General features: G+C 65.1%; 3 protein-coding genes across 3 annotated transcripts; all 3 read right to left on the reverse strand.

The window, feature by feature from the left end:
• Positions 1–2009: 2009 nt before the first annotated feature.
• Positions 2010–7421, reverse strand: MAFG (MAF bZIP transcription factor G). The gene is made up of 3 exons (XM_087826425.1): positions 7394–7421; positions 3305–3367; positions 2010–3213 (listed from the first exon to the last, which is right to left on the reverse strand). Exons 2-3 carry the CDS (start codon positions 3338–3340, stop codon positions 2758–2760), a joined length of 492 nt encoding a protein of 163 aa, XP_087682551.1. The 5' UTR covers positions 3341–3367; positions 7394–7421; the 3' UTR covers positions 2010–2757.
• A 2166-nt stretch (positions 7422–9587) lies between these two features.
• Positions 9588–13014, reverse strand: PYCR1 (pyrroline-5-carboxylate reductase 1). Its single transcript, XM_016215481.2, has 7 exons — positions 12664–13014; positions 12395–12465; positions 11541–11720; positions 11081–11302; positions 10829–10921; positions 10497–10660; positions 9588–9748 (listed from the first exon to the last, which is right to left on the reverse strand). The coding sequence occupies exons 1-7, from the start codon at positions 12728–12730 to the stop codon at positions 9595–9597; spliced, it is 951 nt and encodes a 316-aa protein (XP_016070967.2). The 5' UTR covers positions 12731–13014; the 3' UTR covers positions 9588–9594.
• A 3771-nt stretch (positions 13015–16785) lies between these two features.
• MYADML2 (myeloid associated differentiation marker like 2) lies at positions 16786–17709 on the reverse strand. Its single transcript, XM_016215448.2, has one exon. It carries the CDS (start codon positions 17707–17709, stop codon positions 16786–16788), a length of 924 nt encoding a protein of 307 aa, XP_016070934.2.
• Positions 17710–20865: the final 3156 nt, after the last annotated feature.

The raw sequence follows: 20865 nt of genomic DNA on the forward strand, positions 1-20865 counted from the left end.
TGACCCAAGGGGCAGCTGCTTCAAATCCAAAACCCCTGAAAGGAACCACGGCCTAACTACAGAAGTTTCTTCTATAAACCAAACCGATGACCTGCAGTTTCTGCTCAGTACACCTGCTCTCAACCCCTCCTCTCGCCTTCCTCGCCCACCTCCTCCCTCCACTCTCCAGGTCCACAGCCTGGCAGAGATGGATAACCATCTCCCAGCATGGACACGGACAGCTGTCCCTCCCACCTCCGGGACAGGACAGGACCTCTCTTTAAGGACTGTTGTGATGAAAATCAATGCACTGCTGCTACAACCATCAGCAACTGTAGTCTGGATCCTACAATTCAGAGGCAGGCCGGAGGTGAGGAGGCCACTAAGTGATCTGGAGCCAACAGTCAAAATCTCCACTGCAGGCTGACCCCAGTACAACCAGGAATGTCTCTGCGCATCTAGGGCCCAGAGAAGCCCATCAAGATGGCAGAAGTTGACAGCACATCCCTGCTCCCACCCCAAGGGAACACTGGGTCAAACTCCAGGCTGAAAATCCTGCTGCCCACCGGTGAAACCCTGCCAGGCCGCACTGTTGCACTTCTGTGCTTTTCAGGGGTTCAGGACCCCCAGAGAAGCCAACCAGCAACCTCAAGGAGAGGCCAAGGCCCACAGAGACAGCACTAGCCTGTTGGGGGCGGACACCATAAGCAGCCCATCACATGCCTACGAGGAGATTTCTAAGCCAGGTCTGGGAGACCGGCTGCCTCCACAGAGTGACTGGGATGGGGAGGTGGGCTCAGCCCCAGAGAGAAGTACCTCTAAGCCAAGCACCGGATACCTGGAAGACACAGATCCCAAAGGGAGGCGGAAGAAGGCCTAAGCCGAGAGCTGCCAGCATGTTCAAGAGAGAGGAGGGACAGGCCCTGGCCCTGGAGACTGTAGCCCTTGTCTAACACTGGTGGAGACCCCCAGGCCCTCATGCAGGCAGAAGGGGCCACCCCAGGCGCACCCAGAACACCCCCCCCCCCCCCCGCTCTGCCTAGGAAGCACCGCCCCACAGCACAGAAACAGATCTGGGACAAGTGGGCCCCTGGGGTGCCCCCGTCGAGGCCCATGGGAAGCCTAGAGGAAGAGCTGGGGTCAGTGGCCAGAGCCAGAGCAGGTTGACTGGACACCAGAAGGAAGACAGCTGAGGGCAGGCAGCTTGGCCGTGGCCCCGTGGGCACTGACAGTGACTCCTTGGTCTGCAAAGCCCCCACCCAAGGCCAGAGGCGGTGGGCATGGAAGCAGCGTGGGGGGCGGGGGCGGGATGGCCCCAGTTTCACCTGCCCTGCCACTGGAGCAGCCCAAGCCTGACACACACATGCGAAGCCAAGGGGCAGCAGGGGTGGGAGGAGCAGAGCCGCGACCTGGACCTCCTAGAAGCCTGGGGCAGGCAGGGAGGCTGGAGAGCCCGGGCTGTGGGCACAGACCACCCCAAACTCTGCTGAGGCAGGTTCTGCCCAGCACCCCAGCCTGAGCCCAACAAGTCAGCAGAAGTAAAACACAACCAAATCCAAAAACAAACACAGGAAAACAGACACAAGTGACACCCACAGGTCAAAGGTCACCAGAAGCACCAGCACAAGACGCTGCACAAGACCTCACCAGGCACGGACACACACTGCACCGCGGGAGACGGAAGCAGGGAGGGCAAAGGAGTAAGTCACTTTCGGTACAATTGCAAAAGAGTTAGCAAAGAGGACGTCAGGACTCGCCTTCTGGTCGCTCGTGGCGTGGTTTTTTTTGTGGTTTTTTTTTTTTTTTGTCTTTTTTAAACTAAGTTTTATAAATAACATCTGATAACTCTGTGTATATAAAAACTAAACTTCAACAGCCACAAAGACTTGTCTGTAAGTTTACAAGAAAGGGCTTTTTTTTTCTTTTTTTAAACTAGCAAAGTTTCTATTATACTTTCTTCCCTTTTCCATTTATATGGTCAAATGTTCTTGCTTGTTTTTTGTAAAAAGACAGTTTTATAAATACTCTCAGCTCTTTTTTTTTTTTCCTTTAGCTTTTAAACATATAATTTAATAACTTCGTAAAAGGAACTTCTCTCTTTTAAATAAAGGGCTATGTAACCACACAAATAGGTCATGTAAACAGTGACACGGGACCATCGCAGGACACTGGACACACCCTTCACGTACGCTCACAACCAGTGATTTGGTCTTGTTCAGTGCAATGCGCCAGGCGAGCGCCCCAGGCCCCCGGCCCACAGCCACACGACGCCCCATCTCCCCGGCACCCAGCTGGTGGCCCGCCTGTCCAGGGCCCTCAAGGACACCCTGCTCCTCGGGGCAGAGCCCATCTATGCCCGCTGGCCGAGCTGCAAGTGAATCACTCAGCCCCGCCAACCTGGCAGCCTTGGGAGCCCGTGGGCAGCTTGGGGGAGGGAGCAGCCCTCCCTCCTCAGGGACACCCAAGTCCCACAGCCTGCTTAGTCTTTCTACCTATTCTCAAAGGGCCAACTCTGGATTCCAAGCCCACATGGCCTTGGTACAAGGGGGCAGGGGCGACCCCACATCACCGCCAAACTGACCAATCCCAATGTACAAAACACACGATGACAACGACGAGATCAAGGGGCTCAGCCCGGCGCCCCTGGGGTGCAGGTTGTGCTTTGCAGGGAAGGGAGGAGGTAGGAGAGGAGGGGAGCAGGGGAGGAAGGGGGCAGGGCTGCCGATTCGCCATGTGCCTAACGGCCCACCACAGACCCGCCTGGGCAAGCGTGAGTCCCTACGACCGGGCGTCCGTCTTGGACTTGACTATTGTGATGACGCTGGTGGCGGCCACCTTGCCAGGGACAAGGGGCCCCAGGCTGGCGGCAAGGGGGCCCCGCGCGGGCGCCACGGGCCCGCCGCGGGCCACGGTCCTGGCGAAGTTCTGCAGGGCCTCGTACTTGGAGCGCAGCGCGTCGAGCTCCAGCTTCATGCTGGCGTTCTCCGAGGCCAGCTTCTCCACCTCCTGCTGCAGCTCCGCCTTCTGCTTCTCCAGCTCCTCCTTCTGCGTCACCCGCTTCACCCGGCAGCTGGCCGCGTAGCCCCGGTTCTTGAGCGTGCGCCGGCGCTGCTTCAGCTGGACGATCTCCTCCTTGGACAGGCCCCGCAGGTGCTGGTTCAGCTCCCGCACCGACATGGTCACCAGCTCCTCGTCCGTCAGGCTGGTGCCATTCTCGCCCGGCTCCCGCTTCACCTGGGGCGGCACAGCGCACAAGGTCACTGGCTGAGCAGCCTCCAGCCCTGGGCCACCGCCGCCCCGCGATGCGCCCACCCTGCCTGCTCACCTTCAAGGCCTTGTTTCCTTTATTGGGGGTCGTCATAACCCGGGGGCACAGCAAGCAGGCACTCTGTGAGACAGGGGACAGAGGTCAGGGCCCTAGAGACCACCCTTTCCCCTCCGCACCCCCAGCCTGGCCCCCACCTGCCCATTCCCCATACCTGGCCCGAGGACACCCCTTCAGCCTTGCCTCTCCTGAGCTGGGCTGCTCCCTGTCTACCCTGCCCCTAGGAAACCAGGTGGGAAACCAGGAGGGTCCGAGGGACAAAGGGGAATTGAAGGGCTATGAGGGAGGCAGAGGCAAGAAGAGGGGCTGGGGGAGAGATCAGAAGGGTGCGGGAGGGGCCAGCCTAGAAGGAAGCCCAGAGCTTTAAAAATAACCCCGGTGTGCGCCCCAGAGCAGCCGTTCCTGGCGAGTCATGCTGACTCAGCACATCCCTGGTGCTCCCTCACCAGCCTGGCACTCCAGAGGCTGCCAGCCAACACAGCCCCAGGGGACCAGCAGCCAGAGCAGAAAGCTGTTGGGGCCAGAAAGGCCAGCCTGGCCAACAGCAGGTGACGGCCAGGGCCAGCAACCCTGCACGTGTGTGCTCAAGGGTCCTACCTCCCACAGCCATCTCTCCGAAGGCGGCCTGGGACAAGCCCTTTTCTCACAAAGGCTTGGGGGGGTATCCCCACTGGGGACTCGGGCAGAGGGGAGGAAGGGGGGGGGTCCTGATTCTCCCAGAGACCTCTCACTCTGAAGAGCAGCACTTTGGCGGGAGCTCCCCCACCCTCCAGGGGGCAGGCGCAGCACCCAGCTGCTGATGGAGTAACCATCCTGTGGCTTTGGGTTGCAGCATCTCGCGCCCCTGCCTTCCCTGTCCAGGGTATTTCACAAGAGTGCTCACAGCCATTCAGGGGGCCTGCTCAGCCCCCTATGGGCCAATGGCCACTCTTTCGCCCTATGTCAGGAGTCAGTGCCCACAGGGCAGGGGACAAAAGCAAAAGGGCTGGGTGGTTGGACCAAAGGCCCCTCCCACCCACGTGATCACCCTTCCCACAGCCCACCCTCACCTTCTGCTTCCCTTTGCACACCTAGTCCTGTGACCCCTGGCTCAGCCAGCCACCACGAGACTGCTCCCCCCCTCCCCCAACTTTGCACTCTACTTTCCAGGTTAGATGCAGGGAGCAAGTGGCCGGATGGCTGAGGCAGGCTACAGTCTCCCTTTTGCGGAAAGCCACAAGAACTCCAGGCAATGCTGGCCTGGGGGAGGAAGGTACTTCTTACCCTCAGAAGGAACTAAGGTGTGGGCTGGGGAAGTAGATACACCAAGTGGTCTCCACGGCAGATCCCACCCCACCCAGCCTTGCAGCAGGAGGCCAGAGGTGTCTCTCCACAGCCAGGCCACCCAGGGTCTCAGGCAGGCCAGAGGCTCTAGTGCCTGGTTCTTCCAGAGCAGCAGCAGATGGGCAGACCAGAACCACAGGCAAAAAGGTCCTCAGGGCCATGCCTACCCTGGGGCCAGGCCCTCCCTGCGGAGTGGGAATCAGAGTGCAGGGACACTGCCCTGGGTCCCACCATTGTGGTCCCAAAGGAAAAGCCCTGGCACCAGCTTTCCCACCACCATGCCCCCGCCACCCCCAATGCTGAGCACAGCGGTGACTTCCTGAAGAGATCACACAGAAAAGTGCCTCCTCGACAGATTTCACCCTCCGCAGAAGGCCTGAACTCAGCACAAGTGCAGCCAATGCCTCCTAATCAAAGGTGTGGGTGAGCGTGCGGGGGAGGGGCAGGCCTCAGCAAAGCCAGGGCTGCCAGCCGCCTGGCCTGGCCTCCACCCACCTGGGGGCACACACCGGCAGGACAGACAGCCTTGGGGATGGGATGGGAGTGAATGGCTCAGGGCACCTCTAAAAGTCAAAGGCTGGATCAAAAAGAAGCAACCCCCACATCCCTCCTCAGCATCCCTAAGGCTCATTCAAGCTGGGGCTCAGTCATCCTCCCTCCTCCGCTCCCCCACTTCATGGAGAAGGTCTAGATGGCCCTACACCACCGAAATACCCTGGACCACCCACTCAGGCAGGGACAGGAAGGGGAAGGAGATTCAGGTAGGTCTAGCCCCTGTCCAGGGCACAGGCAGGAGGAGGCATCGGCCGGCTCCTGCTTCCTCTCCTTTCCTGGCCGGCAAACCCCAGTGGCCAAGCCTCCCCGGCAGGCCTGGTCTGGAGCGCTCCAGCACCCCAACCTAGCCCAGCCTGGCTCCCACCTGCCCTCAGACCACCTCCTCCAGAAGCCCTCGGCCACTAAAAGCCATTGTGAAAAAAGCATAAAACTTAACTTCCACTGAAGCATAAGTGACTTAGAAGCCTTAAAGAAATACCCTCCAGGAATCTGCATTTTCCTAGGGCATAAAATTCTAGCCAAAAGATCAGCTGAAGTGTTAAACCCTCTGGCATCTCTAAGGCCTGTGTGTGTGTGTGTGCGTGTGTGTGTGTGTACTGGGTGGGGCAAAAGTAGGTCTACAGTTGTTCGTGTGGAAAATACTACAATAACTAAAAAATAGTATAAGAATAAACTCCCTGTTCCATGTACTTGCAACTGTAAACCTTTTACCCCACCCGGTAAGTGTGTGGTGGGGGTGAATATCTGCAGACATGAACCCCTGGGCAAGAAGGGCCCCCCACTCAGGTCTCGACAAAACACTCCCCCACCCCTAGAGGCCAGGAATTACCCATAAACGCGGGAGAACCGCTCTCAAGCTGTCAGTTCCCAACTGTCCCCACCACCTGGCCAGACACCCGTCAGGGCCACGTCTCTGCTGACCTGACAACAATGAGCCCCGACCTCCAGGGGGGCAACTTTGGGCTGACTGGGAACCGCCTCCGCCGTGCCCTGAAGACCAGGCACCCTTCAGGCTCCCACCACCTGCAGGCTCAATCCCGATGCCAAGGCCCAGCCGCAAAGAGGGGCAGGGCCTGCGCACCAGACGCCGCGGTCCCAGCGTCTAAGTCCCGCCGCTTCCTCTCATTGGCAATTTCCTGGTAGAGCGGCGCCCGCCTGCCAACTGTCCCGTCCACTGCCCCCAGGACTCAGGACAAGGTGTACTGTGCCCGGCGCTGCAGGGAGCGCTGGGCCCCCCGCTGGACCCCACCCTTTCCTCCGCCACCCAGGCCGCCCCTCCCCCAGGCCGCCCGGCCCCGCCAGCCGCCGCCCTCCCTCCCCGCCCGGGGGCGCGCGGCCCGCGGCCGACCCCCGCGGGAAAGCCCGCTTCCTCCCGCCCGGCCCCTCCAGGCTCCTCCCCTCCCCTCGCTCCGAGAACTACTTCCCAGTTTGGGGAACCGTCCCAGCCGAGGCAGGGGCCCGCGGCCGGAGGAGAGCGAGCCCACGAGGGGCGGGCAGGCCAGCGGCTTCGCGTCCGGCCGCACCGCGGCCCCTGCGCCCCCCCGCCGCCGCTCGGCCCTCGGCGCGCACCTCGGGCCGGACTTCAAGAGGCGCCGGCGCCTGGGCCGAGCCCCAGCCCGCGGCCCCGCCGTCCCGTCCGCCGCTCGCTCTCCGGCCTCCGAGGCCCCGGCCCCGGCCCCCAGGCACCGGGACGAGCGTCGAGTGACCTCATGCTGATGACTCAGCAAGTCTCCTCGGGCTCTGGCACGCGGGCGCCGAGCGGGGCCGGCCGAGCGGGGTCCCCCGCGCCCCCGGGCCGGCCCCCCCGGCCCGCCAGGGACCCCAGCCCGCGGGAGGCGCCGACGCGGACACCTGATGAATCAGCAGCTCGGCGCGGCCGCCGGGCTCCGCCGCCGAGCCCCGGGCGCCCCGCTCGACCCCACCCTTTCCTCCCGCCGCCCGGCCGCCCCTCCCTCCAGGACGCCCCGGGCCCCCGAGCGAGCCGCGCGCCCCCGCCCTCCGCCGCCCCGGCCCGCCCCGCCCCGGGCGCAGGATCGGTGGTGCCGCCCGGGGGGAAATCGAGGCACCGGCCGCCCGCGGGGAGCGCGGCAGACCCGAGGCCCGGGGCTCCCGCCCGGCCGCTCGGCTGCGCCCGGAGGAGCCGCGGCCCCGCCGCCGCCCCGCCCGCGGCCCCGCCGCCCCCGCCCCGCCCGGGCCCGCCGCCGCACTCACCCACCACACTGCGGGCCCGGGCGGGCCGAGGCCGGGGCGGCGGGCGCTCCGGGGCTGCGCGGGGATGCGCCGCGCGGGGGCTCCGGGCCCGGGGTGGGGGCTCGCCGCCTGCGCGGGGCCGGGCCGAGCGCGCTGGGAAGGCCGGGCCGGACCAGGCTCGGGATCCGCCGCCGCCGCCGCCGCCGCCGCTCCACAGACGTCACATGATGTTTGGTCACGTGTGCTCCATTCATGAAGCGGCGTCGCGACCGGCCGCGGCTTAAAGGGGAAGGCGCGGCGGCGGCGGCGGGGGGCGGGGCGCGGTCACACTGCGCCTGCGCACCCCGGGCGCCGTCGCCGGGGCAACGCGCGCCGCGCCCCGCCCCCGCGGGGTCTCGCGGGACTACCCGGGACGCGCGCGCTCGGGAGGCCACGCCCTTTCCGGCCCTCGGGGCGGGGCGTAGTGGCCAGTTAGGCCGCTCTGCTGACCCTCTTGTGCTGACCCCTCCGAAGGCCGCGTTTCCTACGGGCCGGCTCTCACCGGCGCGGGGCGGGCGCGGGCCTCAGGGGGGCGGGGCGGGGCGCAGTCGCGCGAACCCTGGGACCCAGCACCGGGGGGGAGGGCGGGGGCGGGGCCAGGCCCCTCGGGGCCCCCGGGCGGAGGCTGGGCGCGCGTGCTCCCCGTGTCCCCGCGTCTCCTCTCTCCCCGTGCGCCGGGCCCCGGTTCTCAGGGGGTCCCGGGGGGCGCGGGAGACGCTGCAGGACGGTTGACGCCCCCGCCCGCGGCGCCTGCGGGGAAGGGGCGTGGCTGTGGGCGTGCCCACCCCGCGGCCCCGTCTGGTCTCCGCCGGCTGAACCCCGCCGCCCCGTGGCGGGCCTCGGGTGAGGGTGAACCCGGCGTCCGCTGGACGGGGCCGCGGTGCCCAGACACGCGGCCAGGCGCGCGGCCCGGGTCTGGGGCGTCTGCGCGAGACCAGCGTTTACATCGCTGCTGTGACATCGCCTCCCGGCCGCGGGCGGCCTCACCCAGCCCTCGGACGGCCCGGGAGCCGAGGCGGGCGCCCCCGCGGAGACCCCGCTGCCTTCGGACGCCGGCCACGGCCCTCCCGGCGCGACGCCTGTGGACTGGGCGGCCTGCAGAGGGACTCGCCAGCCTCCTGCTGACAATAAGTCTCTCCCTATATATTCTAACAGCTGTTTCCACGTCCCACCGGTGCTGTTCCCCGGAGAACCCTGACACGGCGAGCTCCCCAGGGGCCTCCTTGCCTGGCTAAGCTGGAGAGACATGCGCCCCACGAAGTCAGGAGGCATGGAGGGCGCAGAAGCGGGGCCCCCACCCCCAAGCCCAGCCTATGGTGCCCACTCGCAGTCACACTGTGACTGAGGCCTCCCTTCGCGGGGGCTCCCTTCCCTCTGCTCACTGAGACTCCCCACTCCACCTCCCCAGCCCCCAGCCCGGCTGCCTGGGAAGCAAGGGCTCTGGGCCATGGGCTACTGGCGTGGCCTCCAATATTTCACCCGATAGCAACCACCCTCTGGGGCCACTGGGGCATCCCTCCACACGTGGTGACAAAGCTAGAAGCCGGGGCACTGGGCTGGGAACCAATTTATTTAACCTAAAAGGCCAGGGAGAGAAGTCTAAGCCTCTGTGGGTCGGGTACGGAATGGGAGACAGTGGCCTGAGCGGTGACCTTGCAAGTCCAGCTGTCTGAGGAGCCCTTTTCTCAAATGTCAGATGGGAACGAGGGGTAGTTGGCAGTTGGCAGTGCCCTCCCAGGGCACTCAGAATGCCCGGGACCCTCTGGTCCTTCCCATGCAAGGAAGGTGTCTCCCTGCCAGTGGAGGCTGGGGAAGTGGCAGGCGTGGGACAGAGTTTTCTCCCTGGCTGGGCCTTCAGGGAGGGGAACCTGGACCTTTGTGCTCAGGAAGGGGCCAAACCCCAAGCCCGCTGACACCGGGAGGTGAAACCTCTCCTGAGCTCGGGGCAGAAGGGGGGGGAGGTTGAGGTCAGAGAGTCCATCCCGCTGCTGGGCCAGGAAGCACTCAGGGAGCTGCCCACTGGGAAGTGATGTACCCCTGCCCTGACTATGACCCTGACTGACCCGGGTGCCACCATGAGGACACGACACCCTGTGTGGCCTGGGGCTAGGGACCTCCATCGCAGGAGCTCCGAGCCCAGGAGAGAGAAGGTGGAGGGCAGCCTGGTTCGCAGGTGGGACACCTCAGTCCTCCTTCCCCGCCGGGGCCATGCTGCGGGGGAGCAGCTTGAAAGGGCCCAGCGAGGTCCTCGGAGGGGAGTCCAGCTTCACCTTGTCCAGGACAGTCTTCTTAATGGCAGCTGGTGAGACCTCCCGGTCAGCCATGGACTGCAGCTCCCTGGGGAGGCAGTGAGAGGGGCTGAGTAACGCCAGGCTCCCCCTCCTCCTCAAGCCCGACTATCCATGAGGGAAGAGGGACAGCACCTGCCAGCCCAGGGCCCTTGCACCTGCAGTTCTCTGCCGGCTACCCTCCCTGGACTGCTGTCTGGCTCCCTCTCACCTCATTCAAATGGGCTCAGGTTCACCAACTCTAGCAGCCCCGACTCTGAGACCTCATTCCCCGAGCACAGGACATGTGCCTTGTTTGTCTCGACTGCAGGCTGGGGCCAGGGGGGCAGCACTGGGTCCTGGCCTCACTGTCCTACGGTGGCACTCAGCAGCCTGGGGGTCTGGACTGGAGGGCAGGCCAGAAGGTGAGAAAGATGCCCGTCCATCCTCAAGAACTGAACTGGGGACAGTGACACGGAGCCTAGACACCAAACTCCACCTGTCCTGCTCTGGCTTTGTCACCCCGAGCAGCGGTCGTGAAGCCGGTGCACTGCGCTGTGTCCCGCTTGTCTGCCCTGACTAATCTCCCCGGCCGGGCCGGGAGGAAGGGTTATCATCACGCCCACAGAGGCTCCCTGGCAGCGTGATGGGGAGGGACGCTGCAAACCGCACCCCAGGGAACCTCGGGGCGCCTGTGCCCTGCCCGCTGCCGGGCCGGAGCTCGATAAACAGGTGCCGAGGGAGCGACTGGGCGGCCCGAGCGAGGCTGAGGGCTCTGGCGCGCTGGGGCGGGAGGCCGGGGAGCAGCAGGGGCCCACCGTGTGCGGATGCAGGAGGCCTCCACAGCGTTGATGAGCAGGGAGCGGAAGCCTCCGCTCTCCAGCACGTGCAAGGCGTGGATGGTGGCCCCTCCAGGGGAGCAGACGTTGTCCTTGAGCTGGCCCGGGTGCTGCTCCGAGTCCAGCAGCATCTTGGCAGCCCCCTGCAGGCAGAGAGGGGACAGCTGTGGGGGAACCCACCCCCTCCACAGGACACTGCCCCCAATCCCAGCCACCGCCGCACCCGCCGACTCTCCACCCATCCATCCCAGTGCACCAGCCTTGCGTCCAGCAAGGAGCGGCCCCACCAGAGGGTCAGGAAAAATACTGACCAGCAGAGCCTGGGCCCCGAGGCGGACTGCCAGGCGCCGGGGAAGCCCCATCTTCACACCCCCATCAGCCAGGGCATCGAGGGCCGTGAACGCCTGCAGGGAGAAGGCACCTAAGCCACTGTCCCGGGACAATTCTACTCCCGGCAACGGCTGTCCAAAGCAGCTGGAGCAGGGGGGAAGATGAAGGATGGGCAGCTTTGCCTCGAGGTCCCCCCACCACCCCAGCTGCGGCCCACGCAGCCCAGTCCTCACATAGGCTGGGCCACTGCCACTGAGCCCGGTGACGGCATCGATCAGGTCTTCCTCCACCTCCGTGCAGAAGCCCACGCTCCCCATGAGCTGCTCCAGGAGCCGGCCGTCCTCCACCTGGGCGTGGGTGCCCGTGGCATACACAGTGGCCCCCTCCCGCACCACGACCGGCGTGTTGGTCATGCAGCGGATGACTTTGGGGGCCGGCTGGAATGCCGTCAGCTTCTGGAGAAGAAACCAGCCGTGTGTCCATCCCGGCCCGTGCCCCGCAGGGTGTGCCGGGTGAGAGCGTGACCACGCTCACCCAGCGGAGCATCTCCCGCGTTCTCACTGTGGGCTGGGAAACACGCCCATTTCACAGACGGAGAACTGAGGCGCCGGGAGGACCAGAGCTCCTGACCACCCCGCAGCACACACTCCCACCCCTCTCAAACCCCACTGGGCCTGGACCTGCCGCGCCCACCTTCTCGATGGAGCTGATGGTGACACCTGCCGCGCAGGACACCACCATGTGCCGGCTCTCGATGTCGGCGCCGATCTCATCGAGGATGAAGGGGATGATGTGGGGCTTCACGGCCAGGAAGAGCACATCGCTGTGCTGCACCGTCTCCCTGTTGTGGGGTGTCAGGTTCACCCCTATTTTCTGTGGGGAATGCCGAGGTGGGCTCAGCCTGCCCCCATAGCCGGCTGGACCCCCAGCATCCCTCCTCCAAGCCAAGAGCCAGAACGTGGACCAGCGCAGAGGCTGCTGGGGGTGTGGGCATGGCTGGGTTAGGGGCTCAGAGACAGGGGCTCTGGCACCCCAACCGCCCTTTCCACCCAAAAGCGGAGGAAGCATTCTGCTCTGGAGTGTGCGCAAACAGAAAAGGGGCATGGCACCCATGTCGCAGCCTTGGCCCATCCCACCTTGGGCTGCAGCCCCAGCCCCCTGGCCCCTGCTGTCCAGGTGTGAGTGGTGGTCCAAGCTGGGCACCTTGCCCACCCTTGGATCCCGAGCCCTAGCTCAGCTATGGCAAACCAAAGCTCCATCAGCCCCAGCTGTGTCTCCCTGGCCCACACTGTGGCCCCAGCCACCTGCCCCCACAGCACCCGTCCCAGACCAGCACCCCTCCCCACAGCTGCAAGTCACCCAGGTCCCAGGAGCAGAGCAGGGTCTGCAGACACTCCAGCCCAGGGCCCCTCCTCTCACTGGGGTGGAGGCCGGTTTCGGGGTGCCCCCCACTGCGGGCACCACTGCTGGCCCTCCAGGGTCTAGGCTGTTACACACACACACCCCCGGCCCCTGTAGGGACAGCTGCCCTGGCTCCCGGCACTTACCCTGAGGGCAGAAACTGAGGCCAGGTCCATGTCTGGAGAGCTGGCCGTTATCTTGTGGGCAGCTAGGACGCCTGCAGGGAAAGGTTCCTCCCTCAAGGCCGCATTCCCAGGGAGGACAGAAACCCCACCACCCGGGGAGACAGCAACCCCTGAGGACCCCAAACATCCTGGGGCTGCCATTTCCCACAGGTATGTTATCCAGACCCCCACCTTGATTCCCCAGACCCGCGGAGGGGTGGCCGCCCACCCTCCGGCGCTGGGGGGCCTACCTGCTGCTGTGAAGCCCTTGGCCAAGGCAAAGGCCAGCTGGCCAGCCCCGATGAAGCCCACGCTCATGGTGTCCGCAGGCGCGCCCGCAGCCCTCACAGCCGGCCCTTGCTGTGCGGGAGGAGACGGGGCCGGATCCGGCGCAAGAAGTTAGGTGGGCAGTGCCAGGCCTGGCCACCCCACGGCCGGCCGGCGCCACCCCCAACCACGCCGGCCTAACTTTTCCCTGGGCTGCCGGACAGCCCCGGGCCCGGCAACGGCTCCGACTCCCGCCCACAGCCGCCTCCCCGACCTGCTCCCGAGGGTCCCGGACGCAGGGCGCAGGGAGGAGCGCGCCGCCCTACGGGAGGGGGCGGGCAGCCCGGGCAGGAGGCCACCGACCGGCATCCGGACCCCTCCCCCGCCCGAGCAACCCCTCCGGCCCGAGCACCCCACCGCCCGGCGCGGGGGAGCAGACGCGCACCGCCTCCCGCCCGGCAGCCGCACCGGCCGCGGGAGCCCCACCCAGCCCCGCGCCCAGTTACCGAGGGACCAGCGCACGTCGCCCCCGGCCCGCGGCGCCGCACCAGCCACGCGGCAGCAGCGCCCCGGCCCCGCCCCCGACGCCCCAGCCAATCCGCGGCGCGGCCGCCAGGGCGCCGGCCAATCGGGGGGCGCGGGCGGCGTGGCCGGGGGTTGCATCATCCGCCCGCCGGGCCACGCCCCCCGGGCCCAGCCCTGCCCCGCTCCGCCCCCGGGACAGGTGACCCAGGCACCCCGCCCCCCGGACCCGCGCCTGCGGAGACCCCGCACACTGGAAACCCCATCCCGCCCCGCGCCCCCCAGGACCGGTCTCCTGGAACCCCTCCCCCTATCCTGCCGCCCAGACCTGTGCACCTCAAAACCCCACCCGCGTGCCTTCGTACCCCAGCTCCTCGGGCGCTCGCCCCCTGGCCCGCCCCCCCCCCCAGTTCCGGGCCCCCAGGACCGTAGGTGGGAACTGAGGAGGCAGGAGTAAGGGGCGGGGGGAGTGGGGTCCTCAAGGAGCGGTTCTGCGCAGGGGCCCCCCCCGCGGAGCTGTCGCGGGGCACACGGACTTGTCTGACTGGTGTTCACCGCGTGGGGGGCGCTGGCTGTGAGTCCAGCCCCGTTCCTAACACGATCATCATGTTTGGAGGAGCCCTACTGCATAAAATTTTTTCTTGCTTGCATTTTTTGGTGCGTGGAGGGTGTGTGCAAACAATTTGCCAAATGGAAACATTTAAAATGTATCACTGGCTTGATACTGTATCTTGTCGCTTTAAAGTTTCTGTTTGTTTTGTGCCCGGGAGGCTCGGAATCCCAGGCTCAGGAGGCACCTGGGAAGCCCAGGTCGTTCCCCTGAGATCCCTGTTTCTTGCCCCTGGAGTTTCTCCACAAGTCCCTCCTGGGCCAGGCCCCCTTTGAAAGCTGCAGGACACTCAGGCCATAGGCCTGTTGCCATGTCAACCGGCCCAACAGGCAGCTTGAGGCAGGTGGAGACAGAGGATGACCCCACAGTGCCCCCCAGCTCCCACGGAGCACCCCAGTGTCTCCTGACATCTCGTCCGCAGGGCCTGAGGAAGTCTTTGGCCCTGGGTCTTTGGGAAAACATGGGCTCAGTCATTTTTCCCCCAGAGACATGCTGGGGGGGGGGGGTCCCAGTCAGCAGCAGGGTTAAGGCAGACAGCTCATCCCCCCCAGGGGAAGAAGGGGTGAGCGGCTTTGTTTTATCAGTTCTGCAAATTAAATGACAAGCTGTTCTAAAGCAATTCCCAGAATTACTCAGATGTTTGTGCCACAGAAGCAGGGCGGCGAGCTTGCTTCCACCACCGCCGCCAGAGCACAGCGCAGTGCTCAGTGATGGTGCGGCAGAGCCCCAGGCCTCCGAGGGCACCCGTCTGTCCTGGCCATCCGTCCTCACCCCCCAGGGAGGGCTGCTCAGGGGGCGGCCTGGACACAAGCCCAGAGGCTCCGGTGTGTCTCTCCTGACTGTCTGTAACCAGAGAGTGGAACCCTGTTCTTTAAAAAGTACTGGTTTTTCAAGTAATAACAGCAGATAGCTCCCTCGTCCAGAGAGTCCTCTGGTCCAGGGAGAGAGGCCCAGGTCAGCCTCCTGAGGACCTTCCGAGCTGGTCTGGAGCCCTGGGTCCCCCTCCCTTCCTCTGCCTTCCCCCTTGGACATTGGAAATTTAGTGCGGGTGGAGCACTGGGGACAGGGGCCTCTGGACAGTGCGGAAATTGGGAAGCTGGTGACAGATAACTCCTTTCAGAAGTCTGGCTAGAAAAGGAAGGGTGACGAGTGTCCAGGCTCCCTGTGAGCTGGGAAGGGTGTGGCCCACATGCTCCTTGGTCACCTGGAAATGTGCCCTCTAACCCCAGCCCGCCCTCAGCTGGTGGGGGCCCTCAGGACACTTCAGGACATGGGCTCCTGCCCCCTTGGGGGATCTGCTATTGAGCCTGTCACACCTGCCCCCTGGGGTAAAGGACCCCTGCCCGAGGGCCCTCCCTAGCAGGGCGGGGGGGCCTGTTGTCTCCCACTCTGCTGGGCGCCCTTGGAGCCTGTGCCTGAAACCTGCTTGGGTTCCACTGCCCACCTCTGCCCACTGCTGTGCTTGGGGCCCTGGAAGCCCCTGCTGGGCATCATCCATCTTCCCCATGCTCACTGGCACAGGGGGAGAGGCCACTGCCTCCCCCTGCCTCGGAGGCTGCCCCTCACCCCCTGAGTACCCTGGGCCCCCCACGGCTGCCTCCTCCCTCAGCCAGGCCGGGTCTGGGCCCTTCTCCGGGGAGCCGCTGGGAAGGGCGAGGGGACGGGGGCGGGAGGTGCAGAGACTGCTCAGGGAGCCTGGGTGCAAATCAGCTTGACCTTTATTTCCTACTGAAGGCCCTGGACCAGCAGATGGGCTGAGATGCTGCTGTGCCCAGGGGTGGCCAGCAGGTGGCTCCGGCCAGCCCAGGCTGGGCTCTTGAGTCGGGTAAGCTGGCTGGAGTGTGGCAGAAGATGGTTCCAATGGGCCCTGGTGGTCAGCGGCCATGCAAATGGACACTCAAGCAGATGGGGGTCGTGAGCCTGTGAGCACCCGGGAGGCACCAGGTGCCCCGGCTCCATGTCCCAGCGGCTGCCCCCGGCCAGCCTCCCCGGGACCCGTGGCAGGTCCTGTGCGTAGGCCAGTGGTGGGGGCCCGCCTGGGAGAGAACCCCACTTCTCCTCAGCATGGTCTTGGTGGTGCCGCCGGCCTCCGGGGCCCCTGCAGGCCGCCTGTGTCCTCTCCAGCCGGCTGAGGCTGCCCTGTGGGAGCCACCACACCACAGTCCAGGCTCTGCTCCCATGCGTGTGGCCAGTAGGAGGCAGGTGAGCAGGGCTCCCAATCCTGGCTCCTTCTCTTCAAGCTGCACAGACCCCCCAGCAGGGCCCCGCTCTAGTGGCCGTCCTTCGGGGCTCTTGGAACTGCCCCCTGAAGGCTGGAGGAAGGGCCGGCCCCACGCCCCTCTGCTGGCCCAGTGCTGGCTCTCCTCTGGGCTCCTCCCAGCCCCAGCCCACACCCCTGGGGACTGTCCCTTTCTCAGCTCTACTTAGGTTACCCAGCCCCAGTGTGGGCTCCAGACAATGACGGACACACGGGGCCGCCTCAACCCCGGCCCCAGTGAACCGTGTGCAGAGAGGGTTCCAACGACGCCTGCCCCCAAGGCTTCTCCTGAGTGACAGTGACCGAGCCAGGGAGGGCCAGGACGTGGACAGACAGAGATAGAGATACATACAGAGATAGAGAGACAGAGACGGGGGAGACAGAGATAGGGAGAGATAGAGAGACAGAAACAGAGATACACAGAGACAGAGAGACAGAAGGAGAGACAGATAGGGAGAGATAGAGAGACAGAAACAGAGAGATACACAGAGACAGAGAGACAGAAACAAGGGGAGACAGAGACAGAGCCGGGCCGGGAGCTGCCTGGAGGAGGCCCCTGGTGTCCTGCTCAGGGCCTCCCGCGGCCTCTCCCCCAGCCCACCCCTCCCCAGCTGCCGTGGCTGCCAGATGTCCAGGAGCGGCTGTGCTGGTGGCCGCCCCTGGCGTCCTCCCCCCTGTTGCCCGGCGCCCCTGGTGGGTGGGCCGCCGCCCGCGGGGCTATAGGGCGGGCACGAAGCGGATCCTCTGGGAGTAGGCGAGGTCAGCCACGTAGAGGAGCAGGTTGACGTAGGTGAAGGTGGCCACCACCAGCTGGCTGTCCCAGGGGCAGCTGCCGCTCCGGCAGTCGGGGGACCGCCTGGGCTCCCCGTACTTGGGGTCGAAACAGAAGACGGGCCAGATGACGGCAGCGCTGAGGTACAGGAGCACGGCCAGGAAGGTGTACGTCACCACCACGCGGTCGAAGGGGCAGCCCGGGCCCCCGGCGTGGCCCAGCACGCTCAGGGCCACCACGGCCACCGTGGCCAGGAAGCACAGGCTGTAGACGGCCACGCACCACTGGGTGGCCACGTAGCGCCCGTAGCGGCTGTCGTGGACCAGCGCACCGAAGATGATGCAGGCCACGAAGGCCTGGACGATCTTGAGGAGCCCCGACACCGTGGCCATGTAGCTGGCCACCTGGCCCGGCCGAGCCCGAGTCAGAGCCACCTCCGCGGCGTAGGCCAGGAAGAGCAGCCCCGCGAAGACGCTGGCAGCCAGGCGGAAGTCCCGGGCCGCGCAGCCCGCGGGCTCAGGGAGGCACTGCAGCCGGGCGAAGTACAGAGAGTAGACGACCGCGGCCGTGGCCGACAGCAGGGTGGCCAGCATGGCGAAGGCGGCGGTGAAGTTGCCCCAGGAGAGCCGCAGGCAGCCGTGGAGCCGCGTGAACTCGCAGGCCACCACCAGGGCCGAGAGGGCGAAGCAGAAGCCCCAGGCCGCCACGCAGAAGGCGCCCTGCACGCCCGGGGAGCCGCCCCTGTGGGCCACCAGGCTGAAGGTGGTGCAGCCGAAGGCCAGCTGCAGCACGCGGGCCGTGCCCACCGGGGACGTCACGGCGCCCAGGTTCAGGTACCCGCCCCCGGGGGGCTCCGGGGTGCTGCCCATTGGACCAGCCGCCTCCTTGCCTCACAGGGTGCCTGGCGGCCTGGGGGCTCCTGCCTGGCGGTGGCCCCTCCGTCTCCTTCCGCAGCGGCGGTGGCAGGTGCCCGCAGCCTGCAGTGTCACTGTCCCTGACGCCAGTGACATTGCAGCAGGCGGCTCCTCCGCCGCTGGCGTAGGGAGGGCCAGGCCCCCCCCCCCCGGGCTATAAATAGGCAGCCTGACCAGAGGCTGGGAATAGCAGCCTGTCCCCATTCCAGGGGGGACATCTGACCCCCGTGTCCCCTGCTGAGCCCCTGCCAGGGCGATTAACCCCTGGGCTGCTGGCACCGCCTCCGCCACGGCACCTGTGCCTGTCCTGGTGAGTCAGTCGCTCCGCTTCCCGCGGGGAGGGGGAGGGAGGAGCGCAGAGGGTGACCGGGTCACGCCCGGTCCCTTGGGCGCCAGCAGCCTCCAGGGCCAGGATGGGGGGGGTGCGGGAAGGTGGGGGGGGTAGGTTTCCTTCAGGTCCTTCCCGAAGGTGACTTGGTCCAGACCCAGACGGCTTCAGGACGCTGGTTGGGGAGTGTCCATGGGGGTCCTTGCTTCTATGGGCGGCTGCTCTGGGAACACCCCCCTTTTCAAAGGGGAGTCGCGCTGGCTGCCCCCCCAACATGCTTTTTTATGATATTTCTTGAACAGTTCATATAGGGTGCCCCCCCCCAAATGTAAACACACTTTAAAAGCTGGTAACTCGCTTAATTTTGAAAACGAACTGTACGTTAGTAAACACTGACTTTATAATCATTCAAAGTATGTGTACATTTTTGGGGGGACACCCTGTATAATCACAAAATAAGAGATCCCTTTCCTATTTCAGGACTTTAATCTCATGGGGGAGAGTGTCCGGACACTGCAAGTAGCCCCCCGCCCACCCCCAGGGGCGCCGACCGGGTCACTGTCACAGAGGAGGCAGGTTCTGCCCGCGGGCCAGGTGCACCCACAGGACGGATCCTCGGGGGCCCCCAGGTGCTCCTGGCCCAGCCCCGCCGCCCCAGCGCCACAGGAGCTTGAAGAAAGTCCTCTGCAGGGAGCAGGCAGTTTATCTCAGGCCGACACGCGCCCGACCCAGCGGAAGTCCACAGCCCAGGGAACTCTAACACCAGCTACGGTTCCAGCCACACAAACAGCCTCTGCTCCCGTCCCCTGCACAGCCGACCGGACGGGTTCTGCTTGGAGAGCCTGAAGACTTGGGCATTCGGGGGAGACCTGGCCTTGGCACTGCCAGGGGGGTCCCAGGGGCTCAGGAATGGCCAGCACACCCTTGCAGGCGGCAGGCAGGCTCCCGGCACCTGGGGCGGGTGTGGAGGGTGAAGGGGGCACCCGTCTCCAGTAAAAGCCAGTTTGCTGACTCGTCACAATTATGAAAACAGAGATCCCGGATGGACAGTTTCAACAGGAGTTTAAGGGAATTTAGCGGGAAATCCCCTAAAGCACTATCAGTATTTGAATTATGTCGTGTGAAGAAAGAAAGCAAGAGATGAGAGAGAGAACCGGGGGGCTCGCCCTTGGGGGGCCCAGCGCAGGCCACTTGGAGGAGGTGACGACTGGACTGTGAGAGTGTGTGGGCCCGGGGAGGCCCTGGGCACAGGCGTCCGAGCAGGAAAGGCCGGTGGGCACAGCGGCTCGGGTGGCCAGCGGTCAGGGGTGAGTGCCGTGAGTTGGGACGGCTGGGCAGGGCCCGGAGGTTGAAGCTTCTCTGAGGGCAGAGGGAAGGGGGAAGAGAGGCAGCCATGTGGGCCGTGCCCGGGCCTTCGGATCTTTTGAGGCTTTTTAAGCACAGAGTTGAAATTGGAATCACTGTTGACACTGAGTCCAAGTTCCAGGCTTTGGGTCCCAGGGCAGCGAAGGTCACGCTCCGGGCGGTTACAGGAACCGGGGCCCCGGGTGCTGGGTGAAGGCCCGAGCACTTTGTAAATAGACTTGATTTTTTTTTTTCCCCCAAATGTTTTTATTGATTTCAGAGAGAGGAAGGGAGAGGGAGAGAGACGGAAACCTCAGTGATGAGAGGCATCAGTCAGCTGCCTCCTGCCCGCCCCTGCTAGGATGGAGCCCAAACCCCAGCGTGTGCCCTGCCGGGACTCGAACCCTGACCTCCTGGTCGCCGCTCGAGCGCTGGGCCAGATTTGATTTTTTCGAGCACTTTCAGGTTCCCAGGAAAATTGCACAGAAGATACAAAAATCTCCTATACACCTCCGTTGCCCCTCCAGTAAAAATTGCATTTGTTACAATTTTGGTTACTGTTAATCCTCACCTGAGGATATTTTGTTTCCGCTGATCTTTAGAGAGAGCGGAAGGGAGGGAAGGCGGGAGAGCGAGAGAGAAACGTAGTCATGAGAGAGACACATCGATGGGTTGCCTCCTGCACGCGCCCCGACCAGGGCCCAGGATCGAACCCACAACCCAGCTACGTGCCCTTGACTGGGAATCAAGTCCACGACCCACTGGTGCTCCGGCCCACGCTCTGACCCCTGAGCCGCACCGGCCAGGGCTTGTTACGGTCCCCCCCGGGTGGCGCACATCCCGTGGGTTTGGACAGATGCGCCGTGACCTGTTCCCACCATTCCGGTCTCACACGGCAGAGTTCCTGGCCCTGCGCATCCCCTGTGCTCGTCTGTCCATCCCTCCCGGCCCTGACGGCCCGGGTCCATCCTGGTGCTTCTTCCATAAGGTGGTGGAGCTGGGGCCCCCCGAGTGGAGCTAGGGACGTCCCCTCAGGCTCCCGCCCGCCCTTCCTGGCTGGAGAGCCCAGCGATAGTCCCCTGTCCGGAGGGGACAGTGTTTGTTCCGTCCCCCTCCGAGGCCCCTCGGTGGCTCCCCTCCTGCTCTTACACTTTCGCTCTTACGGGGACCAGGCGATGGGGAAGGCACCCGGGAGCAGCGTGTCTGGAAATGTCGAGAAGGCGGGCGAGGGCTCCGCGGGCCGCACGGATGTGTCACCAGCTCTGCGGACCCGCTGGCACCCGCGTCCTGGCGCATCGGGGAGGCACAGCGCGGACTGGCCGCCAGGCCCGGGGGGCCACGCCTCTGCCTCCTTCCAGAACTGTGGGGACAAAGGGCTCATTCTCTCAGGGAAACCCCGTTGGGCCTGATCCACAGGTGACGCGGTCGATGAACCCGCC

Source organism: Miniopterus natalensis, chromosome 17 (assembly GCF_054644295.1).
Source record: "Miniopterus natalensis isolate mMinNat1 chromosome 17, mMinNat1.hap1, whole genome shotgun sequence".
Classification (NCBI taxonomy): domain Eukaryota; kingdom Metazoa; phylum Chordata; class Mammalia; order Chiroptera; family Miniopteridae; genus Miniopterus; species Miniopterus natalensis.

Bases quoted from the DNA above. Each gene is read 5' to 3' on its own strand.
- MAFG (XM_087826425.1), bottom strand. From the start codon at position 3,340: ATGACGACCCCCAATAAAGGAAACAAGGCCTTGAAG. The intron at 3,214-3,304 runs GTGAGCAGGCAG...GTGCCGCCCCAG, and splicing joins AAGGAAACAAGGCCTTGAAG to GTGAAGCGGGAGCCGGGCGA.
- PYCR1 (XM_016215481.2), bottom strand. From the start codon at position 12,730: ATGAGCGTGGGCTTCATCGGGGCTGGCCAGCTGGCCTTTGCCTTGGCC. The intron at 11,303-11,540 runs GTGGGCGCGGCA...TTTCTTCTCCAG, and splicing joins CCATCAGCTCCATCGAGAAG to AAGCTGACGGCATTCCAGCC. The intron at 10,661-10,828 runs GTCAGTATTTTT...CTCTGCCTGCAG, and splicing joins TCGGGGCCCAGGCTCTGCTG to GGGGCTGCCAAGATGCTGCT.
- MYADML2 (XM_016215448.2), bottom strand. From the start codon at position 17,709: ATGGGCAGCACCCCGGAGCCCCCCGGGGGCGGGTACCTGAACCTGGGC.